The sequence below is a fragment of the Rhinopithecus bieti genome, unplaced genomic scaffold (assembly GCF_001698545.2).
Source record: "Rhinopithecus bieti isolate Rb0 unplaced genomic scaffold, ASM169854v2 scaffold_21412, whole genome shotgun sequence".
NCBI classification, from domain to species: domain Eukaryota; kingdom Metazoa; phylum Chordata; class Mammalia; order Primates; family Cercopithecidae; genus Rhinopithecus; species Rhinopithecus bieti.
The window spans coordinates 443,100-456,642 of NW_016811643.1; the positions used below are offsets into that span (position 1 = coordinate 443,100).

Genomic DNA, 13,543 nt, shown 5'->3' on the forward strand with positions numbered 1-13,543 from the left:
AAAATGGACTCTTCTCCTCCTGCATTGTCTGCAGAGCCATGTCTTGATGTCCAGGAAAGGCCCTGGGCTCTATATGGAGTTCTGCTGAGTCTCTATTTCTCTTAACAGAATTATCCTTTTAGTGTGACTTTCCTGCCCATGATTTCCTTCTCATTTCTCAGCATCTGCTGTATATATCGCAGGCCATTAATGCAAACACAGAGTCAGCCTACAATAGCCATACTTCTAGTCTTGGTTCAACAAAAACAGCACAGTCCTTGACCTTCTCTGGCCCCAGTACTTCTGGGATAGAAGGAACCAGAGGTATTACCTGTTACCTGAATGGGCAGAGAGGGTTACGAGATCTCTCTAGAGGTAGAACGTCCTTGTCCTGGTGGAATTAGAGAGTGTATAGGCATACTTTATTCTCATAACACCCTGTCTTAATCTCTTATTTAAATGTTTTAAGTATTGCCAATGCAGCCCCCACCTTCTGCTAATATACTATGTAACACCCTGTATCCATGACCCCCCCCCCAAGACTTTATTTGAGTGGAAAAGATGTTGCTAAAATTATTCTTTTTACCATAAACAGAAATTTGAGTCAAGAATGTTTCCCCGGCCGGGCGCGGTGGCTCAAGCCTGTAATCCCTCCCAGCACTTTGGCGAGCGCGCAGACGGGCGCGATTCACAAGGTCAGGAGATCGAGACCATCCTGGGCTAACACGGCTGAACCCCGTCTCTTACTAAAAATTACAAAAACTAGGCCGGGGCCGAGGTGCAGCCGGGCCGGTCCTGTAGTCCCAGCTACGTCGGCGAGGCTGAGGCGGGGAGAATGCGCCGTAAACCCGGCGAGGCGGGAGTTTGCAGTGAGCTGAGATCTTGGCCACTGCACTCAGTCCGGGCCCGACATAGCCCGCAGACTCCACCTCAAAAAAAAAAAAAAAAAAAAAAAAGAATGTTTCCCCTCTAGTGTTTGAAATTATAACAAGGAAAATGTCTGAAAAGTTAGGCAAGTCCCACTTCAGAACTCTGTTTCTTTTCTCCTTCCCCCTCAGGATACCATGAAGGTAAGTTTTTTTAGTCACTCCCCACTTCTAAAACCTATCATCCTTCAGATGTCTCGAGCTGAGCTTTGAGTCAGCCTGGGAAGTCTCTGCACATCTTAAACTGGGCCTCATCTATATTTCATACCTACCCCAAATGTCATATGTGCTTTCTTAATGGCCCAAAAGACCACCTCTAATTTATGAGGAGATATCCCACGTGGGGCACCCAATAACACCTGAGTCGGAGATATTCAGGGGTATGCAAGAAGTATGTCTGGCCTCAGCTGGATGTACAGGAGAAGGAGTTATTAGCAAGGAGTACCCCACTGGCTAACTAGGTTCAGTGCAGCACAGTGCCCAGTGCCTTTTAAGCTACCATGGCCACAGCTCAGTCCCTTCAGAAGGGATGGTAGTCCAACAAGGTTCATGTAATGTGGTCATTATTTGTGGGCCTGTCTTTGAAAGCAGCTTATAAATACACCTCCAGATGGTATTTCAGACAACCAAGAGTGTTCAACTGATCTGGTGAACACACAAAGGCTCCCACGTTGCTACACATTAATGGGAAAGTGACTGAGGAATATATCGGAGCCTTAGGCCACAGTGTCAGGTAGTAGGAGATGGCATTCATGGGCATCTTTGTGGTTTTAGTAGTAGCTAGAAAATCCTGACTCTTTTAGTATAAATTCAGATTTCCTTGATTTCAATCATTTGGAAACATACTTCAGCATTCCTCCTAACCCACTCAACCATCTCAGAAAGGCTGAACCATCCTGTGTGTCTGAACAGGCCCCTTGGGTTGTATGTTTCTGTCCAGCACAAGACCCTTGCTTTGTGTCTGTGATTGGTGGTGGCCACTTCTTATTTCTGCCTAATGACATTCTTGTGTCTTCCCTTAAGCAACTCTGCTGATGAAACAGGCCTGGCCACAGAACTCGTCTTCCTGTGGCACTGAAGGCACCTTCCACCTCCCAGTGGACACCGGGACCGAGAACCGAACTTACCAAGCATCCTCTGCGGCTTTCAGTAAATACAGCCTGTCTTCTTTCCTTGTTCCCCTTGGTTGGGACTGATTTGTTTCTTAGGAAGAAAGGAAAGGGAGCTTTTAAAAATGACATTTATGAGATAAATACTGTTTTAAGAGGTTCTTTTACCCAGGCAAAAAATTGGCCCTCCTTATTCAAGAAAGGTCATCCTCTTTGATCATGCACTCAGCTTTGGGGAGACACAAAGCACTGAGGGAGGGAGAAGGAAATACTCACCTGGCCAACAAGTTGTTTGGGGAAGGACTGTTACTGCTTTTTAGGGGGAAAGGACAGAGGGCACATTTTGAAGGTCTGTGGGTCTTTGGACAGAGAGGACTCCCCCTCTAGCACAGGGCTTCTTAGTCTCAGCACTATTGACATCTAGACCAAATCATTCTTTGTTATGGGGGCGCTGTCCTGTGCATTATAGGATGTTTAACAGCATCTCTGGCCTCTACCCTACATGCCAGTAGGAAAGCCTCATTGTGACAACCAAAAATGTTTCTAAACATTGCTAAATGTCCCTTACAGGGCAAAATTGCCCTCTGTATGAGAAACACTGCCCTAGTGGAAGCTGCACTGTGGGACCAAGATGTGTATGAGGAGGCTTCAGGGAGGCCAGAAACCAGCTAGCCAGTCAGACTCATCATATTCATCCTGAGGCTCAGTAGGGTAACTGATGTTGTCACCTTCACATCTAATTTTTAACACAAAGTGGTTCCACTGGGGAAATGAGGACCAATGTTTAGAAATTACTGAGTGGCGGCCGGGCGTGGTGGCTCACACCTGTAATCCCAGCACTTTGGGAGGCCGAGGCGGGGGGATCATGAGTTCAGGAGATTGAGACCATCCTGGCTAATATGGTGAAACCCTGTCTCTACTAAAAATACAAAACAAATTAGCCGGGCGTGGTGGTGGGCGCCTGTAGTCCTAGCTACTCAGGAGGCTGAGGCAGGAGAATGGTATGAACCTAGGTGGTGGAGCTTGCAGTGAGCCAAGATTGTGCCACTGCATTCCAGCCTGGGCAACAGAACGAGACTCCATCTCAAAAAAAAAAAAAAAAATTACTGAGTGGCATTTTGACTCCATATAAGGAAGAACTTTGTGTCTTGTCAGAGCTGTTCAATAGAGGAATGACTGACTTTGGATGTGGTGAGAACTTACCTCTTAAGTTGTGAGGGCTGGACAAGCCCTCACAGGGATGTTCCAGACAAGGCCTGATAGTGTGTTTCCACAAATTATTAATCTACTAAGTAAGTAGACTAGAAGAATTCATTGTATTTTTTTTCTTTTCTTTTCTTTAAAACATCTGTGTTAGTCTGTTCTTGTGTTGTTATAAAGAAATACCTGAGGCTGGGTAATTCATAAAGAAAAGAGGTTTAATTGGCTTCCAGTTCCGCAGACTGTGCAAGCATGGTACCAACCTCTGCTTAGCTTCTGGTGAGGGCCTCAGGAAGCTTACAGTCATGGCGGAAGGCAAAAGAGGAAGCCAGCATTATACATGGTGAGAGAGAGAGCAAGGGGCTGGGAAGGTGCCACACTCTAAATAATCAGAGCTCACTCATCAACAAGGGGATGGTGCTAAGCCATCATGAGGGATCCACCCCTATGATCCAATACCTCCCAGCAGGCCCCATTTCCAACACTGGAGGTTACATTTCAGCATGACATTTGGAGGAAACAAACATCTAAACCATATCAACATGCAATGTTATTTTCTCCTGAGTTTTCATTGCCCCTAGATGTCAACGTCAGTTTATGTTTATACAACATAACTCACCTTTTGTAAAATGTACTTTAATAATCACTGTCTCATTTAATCTACACTACACTCCTATTAAGTTATTTAGGTGGATTTTCATCCTAGTTTGAAAGACGAGGCTCAGAAAGGTAATAGGTCCAACGCCACCCAGGTAGTAAGCAGCACAGCCGGAAAAAGTATCACCCGGGTTAAGATTCTATTACTGACTTTTTCATGAGATTGGTTTTACTCTTTAAGAGAGGTATATCAGGCTGGGCGCGGTGGCTCACACCTGTAATACCAGCACTTTGGGAGACTGAGGCGGGCAGATCACGAGGTCAGGAGATCGAGACCATCCTTGCCAACATGGTGAAACCCCGTCTATACTAAAAATACAAAAAATTAGTCAGGCGTGGTGGTAGGCGCCTGTAGTCCCAGCTACTCAGGAGGCTGAGGCAGGAGGATGGCGTGAACCAGGGAGATGGAGCTTGCAGTGAGCCAAGATCGCGCCACTGCACTCCAGCCTGGGCGACAGAGCGAGACTCCATCTCAAAAAAAAAAAAAAAGAGTATGTCAGCCATAAGGAGTTTCTCCAGATACCTCAGGTAGAATGAATGAACATACATAAGATTACATATGTGTGTGTGTGTGTGTGTGTGTGTGTGTATAAAAATAGGGATAAACATATTCTCTCTTACATCTAAACATCTGGATATAGATGTGTATAGGCACACCTACTGTAGTGTAGCAGAAAGCAACCTGGAGTGGAAGCCCAAAGCATTGAATTCTAGACTGGGTTCTGTGTAACCTTGGATAATTGATGTCCATGCATTGGACCTTGATTTTTCAAACTGCAAAATGAGGGAACTGAACTAAATCATCTCCAAGGTTCTTTCTTGCAATCAGACTCCTTATCTCTCAGCAAGATGATGTGTACTGAGTGTCTTCCACCCCAACAGGGACCTCCTCTCTAGCTGCCCTTAACAGTAGCTGGCCAACAAACCATCTCCAAAAATGGAGTACTCATTCCCTTCAGAGGCAACCCTTTCCACAGTTGGAAAGTCTGAGTAACAGAAGGCCTTGCCTTCTACTACGTTGAAATCTTCCCGAATTCCCATTAAGTGTCCAGCAGCCACCTCCCACTGTTCCCTCCCAGACAGGCTATCACAGTCCCTGAAAAAGACCAAAATGTACCCACCCCCACCTTTTTTTTGAGACAAGGTCTTGCTCTGTCACTCAGGCTGGAGTCCAGTGTCACAATCACGTCACACTGCAGTCTCAAGCTCCTAGGCTCAAGCAATCCTCCTACCGCAACCTCCCATGTAGCTGGGACCACAGGCATGCAACACCATGCCCAGCTAATTTTTTAATTTCTTGTAGAGATGGGGTTTTGCCACATTGCCTAGGCTGATCTCAAACTCCTGGGCTCAAGCTGTCTGTCCACCAGCTACCATGCCTGTCCTGCCTCTCTTTTAAGCAAGTAATGTATAAACCTGTGCCATTTTTTAATGCAGTTGGGGTTGACTGGCCCTCCCATACTCAAAAAGATTCCTGCCAGCATTCAGATTTTGTGGCTTCTAGTACCACAGAAAATTCAGGGCACTTTGACAAATTCAGTTCAATTTCACTGACACTTGCCAAGCCTGTTTGTAATTAGGTTTCCTACTTATTCATCACTGTCTTACTTGGCTACCAACAAGGAATCTTAGGGGTCAAAGCAAGATTCAGACATAGAACTTTATTTTGTCCAGACATATAAATCTGATGATCAATAAAACGATTAGTCTAAAAGGCATCCGTAATGTGAGGATCAATGCCTTTGAAGGTGGCAGGGCTTCTACAACTGAAAAGATTTATGACAGAGAGAAAGGATTGCAGAAAGGACTGAAAAGGTTTTATCTTGTTAATGTACATACTCTTCTTATTACCCCCAGTTGATGGATTCTAAAATTATGGTTAGGAACCTAAGAGAAAGAACAGGACATCACAAACAAAGCCTCTTTTATAAGGCAGAGCTGGGACTTCTAGTGATTGAATTCCTTTTTTCTTTCATGATATTGCCTTTAGTGAAATGGGGACAACAAAGGCCAGTGTATTAAATGCCCAAGATTGGACTACAGAGACTTTAACTCAGCAAGAGCTCTACCTAGGGCATGGTGAGCCCTGAACTTTGGGCCCAGCTCTGTACTGATGTGCTGTACAGTTTGGGGAAAATCCGTCCTTCTGGGCTCCAGGTTCTTTCTCAGAAAGGGAGAAGGTTGAATATAAACCTCTAATGTCCTTCAGGCACAACATTCCAAAGTCTTAATTCTGTGACCTTCAAACTTAGAATTCCTTTCAGGATAGCCAGGCCTCCAGTGAGTGAACTGAGTCTAAGTTCATTTGGGCAAAATCTATGAGCCTTTTTTGTAACAAGCCCAACAGCTTCTTTTACTTAGATACATAAAGTAATAAACCCTGATTTTTGTGTTACCCAAGCTCAGGCTATAGCCCCAGGGGAATTTTTAGTGTTCCTCCACAGTATTGACAGGACCACCAGTAAATTATGGAAAGTCCTCTGCAATGATTTCCTCATGAAAGTCTTCTGAAATACTCAGTGACTTAGAATGTCAGCACTAGAAATGTTCTCGGATACTGTGTAATCCAAATGAGGATATTCCCTGAGAGAGGAACTGACCTAACTAACTGACAGAACCTAGGATGAGGGCCCCCAAGCAGTTTCTGCAGCCTCATGAAGATCCTCCTGACAAACGGTAACCTTGAGAACCACTGTGGTTAGAGGAAGTAGCTCTGAGTCTTAGATCCCCACAAGCAGCTCTCTCTTTCAGCAACTACTCATTATCTCATCTGTGAAATGTTTATGTTGGTCTTAATGATCTCCGAGTCTTCTAGCTCTGCAGTTCTGCTTCTCCCATCTCAGACTGTCTGGACAAACAAGCAAGGCCTTCTTCTGCAGCATCATCTCTTTGACTGCCAAGGGTGTTTTGGCTACTGATTTGTATTCTGAGTATGTGTGTGTCTCATTTCATAACATAAAGAAAGGGAAACATTCTCAGACAAGGTTATTCTTAGATGTGGGAACCAAATTCTGCTGCAGTCTCTTGGAGCTTTTTGATTGTCCTCAGAGGGATGGTCTCACCACTTTGTAATATGGCTGTCCTTGTGGCATAGAGTGGGTAATCCAGCTTCCCCAGGGAAGAGAAAAATTCCAGAGCACATTCTCCAGGAGCATAAAGGAAAGTAAGTCATCAGCATCGTTGGCCTGTTAACTATAAAGAATCATAAAATCATAGCATTTTAAGCCATAACATTTTAGAATCTTAGAATCCTGGAGTCTGTGTTTCAAGCTGGGACAGACCATAGTAGTCATAGTTCAGCTTTAGTCTTTCTGCCTGCATACCCTTAGGACAGAAGCTTACGGTCTTTCTATAAAGTGAGAAAGAAAATAATAATAACTGATCTTATAAAGTGCTTCTAATATGTCAGGTACTGTTCTAAGTGCTTTTTACTTAACAATTAATGCATTTATCACAGGAACCCTATGAAGTAGGTACCATTACTGTTCCCATATCATACACAAGGAGACTGATGTATCCTAAAGCTATTAAGTCGCAGAGCTGGGGGTTTGGACCCAGGCAGTCAGTCTGTCTCCAGACTGCTCATAACCACGGTTCTGTGCTACAGAGCTTTCAGAAATAGGCGTCTTCTGATTCAGGGATGTCCTACTCTCCTGCATAGAAAATGGATGCTTTCAGCTCTGCTAGGATTCTCTACACCTTGATATATTTCTTTAAATCAGGGGTCAGCAAACATTCCTATAAAGGCTTTTCAAAGGCCATATGCTCTCTATCAGTAACTACCATTGTAGCAGGAAAGTAGCCTTAGTCAATATGTAAATGAATAGATGTGGATGTGTTACAGTAAAACTTTATCAAAACTAGCTTCAATTACAAAAAACATGGCTGAAATTTAATTGTTGTAAATGTTTATAGTATGAATAAAAGATTCTGTAGTAAAATTAATTTGGAAAACACAGTCTTGTACATACTCCCATCTTAGAGATTCACAGTTCACCTCCCCACCTTCTTTAAGAGACAGGGTCCTGCAGTCACCCAGGCTGAAGTACAGTGGTGTGATCATGGTTCACAACAACCTTAGACTCCTGGGCTCAAGCCATCCTCATGCCTCAGCCTCCCAAGTAGCTGGGCACTACACCAGCCACCATGTCTGGCTACATTTTTTTCTTTTTTTTTTTAGAGATGTAGTCTATGTTACCCAGGCTGGCGTTGAAGTCCTGGTCTCAAGTGCTTCTCCCGCCTTGGCCTCCCAAAGTGATGGGATTATAGGTGACAGCCATCACATCCAGCCCACCCTATTGTTTTAAAAACTTCTCAGGGTCGTGGAATAAAAACAAAATCATAATTGTTTATCTCTATTTTACATTGTGATTTCACAAACATATGGGACTACAGAACTCTTTTCTTTCCTTTTCTTTGGCAAAAACAACTATTAAGATCCCTTGGAATCTATAGTCTGTTGTCCACATTTGGGAAATGTCTATCTCTGGTTTATCTATAAACCCCTTTGTTTATAGATCAGTAAATTGTGTCTCCGTACACACCAGATGGTTCATTCTAGACATCTGCAAAGCTGGACTCCCTGTCTCCCTCACAGAATCTGCTTCTCCTATGACCACATTTCATGATTATGGAACTAGAAACTTTGAGGAATCTAGAAACTTTGAGGAATCTGCTCTAGACTTCTCACTCAGCTCATAGTCCCACTTCCAGTTAGTTTCTACTTCTCTTTAACATGCTTTCCTCTCTTTCATATGTCCTTTCCACTCTGTCGTCATTGCTACTTATTTCCCAAGCATATTTGACCACAAAACTATGGAAAAAAAACTATGGATCTGCAGGTGAAAAAATAAATGTCATGAATCCAGGGAATAGTCTGACTTTTGTGGCAGCTGTGCAGCAGCTCTCCTATCCTCCTGGGTCATCAGGGGCAGGGAGGTGCCAAGCCAAAGAGGTGCGATGTGGACTAAGAGAGATTTGTGACCATGTGGTAGTTTGCTTTTACTTGGGGTTAAGGTAGAAGAGACCCAGGATCTTTAGAACCATGGAATTTTTGTTTAGGAAGAAATCTTCATTCTTAGCCACCTGATTTTACAAAATAAGAAACTAAGGCCCAAAGACTTGACAGTTGTCACCAAAAATTAGGGGGGAAAGCCAGGACTGAAGACTAGATATCTTCTCTTCCAATAAAGCACTCCCTCCACTCTGCCCCAATCCCTTATTGTATAATAGAAACAGCACCTCGGAGCTGAAAGGGTCCTTGGTAAGCATCTTACAGGTGAAAGAGCTGAAGCCCAGAGAGGTTCAGTGAGGTCTGCTAGACCTACCCAAGATGGAACCACAGGAAATAAGTCACCTCAGCACCTCCCCAGCAGGGCTGCAAAGCCAGGGTCCCCTGGCACTGCCCCTTCAACTTAGAAGAGTTTAGAGTTTTTAGGAGAAGTTATTAAAAACACTTGCCTTTTCTGAGCCCAGGATCCCTTGTGTAAAGTGCAAGGATTGGGGTCACTTGACGATCACTTGGGTTCCATAGAATGATTCCATTTTGTGATTCTAAAAGGAGACAGTCTTGTTCCTGAATGACCCATGTTTCTTTTTAATTTATTTTTATTTATTTTTTGAGACGGAGGACTCATGTTTCAAGTTTTTTTCTGTGAACAAAGAGTCTGTCACTCTTTTCCAGAGGATTCAAAGGCAGCACAGTTTATTTACCTGGGCAATTGTGAGCTTCTTGGGGCCTGACTTCTCAGTCCCATTCTTAGCCCCAGCTTTTGTCCGTCCTGCTGAGGGACAAACGTGGCCCATGTTCCAGGTTGATGTGAATCGTTGCGATCCCTGACTTCAGGTCTTTTCAGGCAGAGGTGGCCTTCCCCTAGAGCCCAGGAGAGAAGGAGAAGCCAACTCTGCAGAGCAGTTCTTCAGCATCCTAGAAGATGACAGTCTCTGAATGGTGTTTTGTATGGTCAGCATCCCAGAAGATGAGGGTCTCCGAATGGTGTTTTGTATGGGGTTTTCACCGTCGAACCTGGTGGGGAGGCAGGGGAACATGATGGAGGGAAGTCCAAGAAGAGAGAGAGATAAGGAGAAAAAGAAACAGAGCAAAAGAGAGAAAGAAACAGTAGCAAAAGGATACCCTGGATGCTGTGTGAGAAGACAGAAAAGCAAGTAGACAGAGAGTAGCAATAAAGAGCAAGTGAGTTGAGGGCTTCCATCTCTGGGCACCTGCCCGTTTCACAAGGCAGCTCCAAATCCCAGGCTGTCAGAGCTAAAAGGGACCATCTGGTTCTAGCCTCTTATTTTATAGATGAGAGCCCTGAGACCCAGAGAAAGAGAAGATGCCCAGAATCATCCATGCAGCCCTGTGCACCAGGACTGAGGGAGCTGCCTCTGGGGCCAGGCTTTCTGGGTGGAGCCCTGTTCTCTGTTTGTTCTCATCTGTCCTTCCTGCCTGGATTCAGCCCATCTTTGACTGGGGAGTCGCGACTGGGACCTGCTGCCTTCTAGCAGTGCTTTTCTGCCAACTAACTGGAAGTCTCTCTTATTGCCTTGGTACAGGATATACTGCGGGGACACCATACAAGGTCCCACCGACCCAGAGTAATACTGCTCCACCCCCCTACTCCCCATCACCCAACCCCTATCAGACGGCCATGTATCCAATCAGAAGTGCCTACCCCCAGCAGAATCTGTATGCCCAGGTAGGTACATGTCAAAGCCACTTCTTCTGCAGGTAGAGGAGCCTCCAGCCTGGGCGCAGTGTGGTGGGGTAGGGTGAGGAAGTGAGGGAAGGAGAGGACGGTTAGTGCCTCGGCCAGCTATCCTTGTTGTATCATGGAAGCGATATCCCTGCAGTCTGCTTACTCCCTCACTCCACAGCCCCTAGAGGGGTGAGGCATGAAGTCATTTAGATTAACAGAGCCCAGAATGTCAGAGGACAAAGGCCCTCAGAGATTTTCTAGCTCAACTCCTTTGTTAAACAAGTGGGGAAACTGAGACCCAAAGAAGGGAATGACTTGTCCAAGGTTACACCATGAGCTATTGGTTGGTCAAGATGAGACCCCAATGTCTTGGTCTTTTCTCTCTAACCCCCACATCTACCCTTCCTCAGTCTGTGAGCTGAGTGGGGAGGATGAAAGTACACAGGCTCTGCCACCAGACCTCTGTGACCTTAGGCAAGTTGCTCTCTCTTTCTGTGCCTGATGGGCCTTTCTGGGCTCCTTCAGCTAAAGGATGTATGCATTCCAGGATTGGTATGAGAAAGGGGACCATATGGGGCTCTGGCACACCCATGACACATTTTTCTGGAGTGACAACTCTATAGGAAGTATAAGTGGTGAGGAGAATACTTTTTTAGTTTAAAAAACAGCTATATTTTAGAGTAGAAGACAAAACTTAATAAAATAAAACGAGGCTTGAGATCAATTTATCCCATTTAATAGAAACATTTGAAGATTTCTGAATTAAGATGATATCAGGAGCTCCTGTTTACTTCCCCTAGAAGTCAGTGGGCCTGTGGATTGTGGTAGCAGGAAGCAGCCATGTGATTCAGGCATTGGGAGTCACCTCGGACCACTGCCTTCATCCTTGCCTTTCTACCTAAAGGGAAATAGCTAATAAGAGACATCCTGGGAAATGCTATCCATGTATGCCTTTGTTTTTTTTTTTTTTTTTTTCTGAGATGGAGTCTTGCTCTGTTACCCAGGCTGGAGTGCAGTGGTGTAATCTCAGCTCACTGCAACCTCCACCTCCCGGGTTCAAGCCATTCTCCTGCCTCAGCCTCCCAGGTAGCTGGGACCACAGGCATGCACCACCATGCCTGGCTCATTTTTTTGTATTTTTAGTAGAGATGTGGTTTCACCATGCTGATCAGGCTGGTCTCGAACTCCTGACCTCAAGTGATCTGCCTGCCTTGGCCTCCAAAGTGCTGGGATTACAGACATGAGCCACCGTGCCCGGCCACCATTTTTTTTTCAACATGTACTTTTTTTTACAACGTGCACTTGTACCAGTATGATACTACTACTAACTATCCTTCCGTATATGTGTTCTGGAGTTTACCAACCCTGTTCACATGCTTGGTAACTGATTGACTGTTATTCCTAACTTTAAATTTTAGGCAGCTTATAAAAGTTCATTGCAGTAAGATAAAACATTTTAAAATGCTAAAACCAAGGTTAAGGGAATAGAGCTCTTACCCCGTTAGATCATCAGAGCAGCCTTAGGAGCAAGGCAGGACAGGATTAGAGCTTTATTTTTCAGACCAGAAGCTGAGCCCAGCACTGCACTGACCACAGTCACAAAGTAAGACAAGCAGAACCCCAGCTGGGGTCCGGACCTTGTGTCCTTCAGCCAGTGCTGCTCTCTCCATATCCCACCTACCTCTCCAGATGCCTATGTGACCTCAGCCTCTTTCCCCCAGGGAGCCTACTACACACAGCCGGTGTATGCTGCCCAGCCTCATGTCATCCACCACACCACGGTCGTCCAGCCCAACAGCATCCCTTCTGCTATCTACCCGGCACCTGTTGCCGCCCCCAGGACCAACGGCGTGGCCATGGGCATGGTGGCAGGCACCACCATGGCAATGTCAGCAGGTGAGGGCAGCTTCTGCATCAGTGTCCATCCCTTTCCTCTATGAACTCAAAACAGAGCGGAGAACAGTCATAGAATCGACTGCAGTGTAGCACAAGAGATCCTGCGCCAGGGGGCTTGTGAACCCAGAGGAAGGAGCCTCTAAATCTGTCTGTGGGGATGAGGAAGATTTCACCAAGAAGGGCATATTGAGCTAGGCCTTAAAGGGTGAACACAGGCTAACTAGAGAAGTGAAAGAGGGAAGGGCAGTGCAGAAAGAACATGAATATGGCATGTTCACAGAATGGAGGAATGGAGCCAAGGCCCTTAGGAAATAGGGACTTGGAGTTGGAAGGTGGCTAGATCGCTGGCAAGGATAAGATGGTGGAAACTCTTGAACACCTTTTGGTACCTCTATTGCGCACAAAGTGGGTCAAGCAGGGTAGGGATGCGGTTAGGTTTAAACATTCTCTGGCTGCAGAGTGGAGACAGGATTAGAAGGGGTGATTTGGAAGCAAGTAGCTCAGTAAGGAGGTTGTCAGTGTACTTTAGGGGAGAGAGATGATGCTAGCACTCCAATAACAGCGGGGGCACCAAAAAGAGGACACAGGGGCAATGTTCTTTATTAGGCAGGAGCTTAAGAACCTGTGCAGTAATTATAATAATTATGAGGAATGAGAGAAGCAGAAGTCCCCAAGGACCCCCCCCCTTTTTTTTTTTTGGAGCAGTAATTATAATAATTATGAGGAATGAGAGAAGCAGAAGTCCCCAAGGACCCCCCCACTTTTTTTTTTTTGGAGCAGTAATTATAATAATTATGAGGAATGAGAGAAGCAGAAGTCCCCAAGGACCCCCCCCCTTTTTTTTTTTTGGAGCAGTAATTATAATAATTATGAGGAATGAGAGAAGCAGAAGTCCCCAAGGACCCNGGAGACAGGGTCTTGCTTTGTCACCCAGGCTGGAGTGCAGTGGCACGATCTTGGCCTACTGCAGTCTTGATCTGCTTGAGCTCAAGTGATCTTCCCACCTCAGCCTCCCAAGTAGCTGGGACCACAGGCATGCGCCACCACACCCGGCTAATTTTTGTATTTTTTTGTGGAG

General features: G+C 45.3%; 1 protein-coding gene across 3 annotated transcripts in view; it reads left to right on the forward strand.

The window, feature by feature from the left end:
• FAM168A (family with sequence similarity 168 member A) overlaps nt 1-13,543 on the forward strand; it is a 209,198-nt gene that overhangs the window by 187,553 nt on the left and 8,102 nt on the right. For all 3 annotated transcript variants that reach the window (XM_017894432.1, XM_017894433.1, XM_017894434.1), the window contains 3 exons: nt 1,929-2,054; nt 10,427-10,569; nt 12,291-12,465. In XM_017894432.1, the coding sequence (XP_017749921.1) occupies nt 1,929-2,054; nt 10,427-10,569; nt 12,291-12,465 (444 nt within the window). The remainder of the gene's footprint in view (nt 1-1,928; nt 2,055-10,426; nt 10,570-12,290; nt 12,466-13,543) is intronic.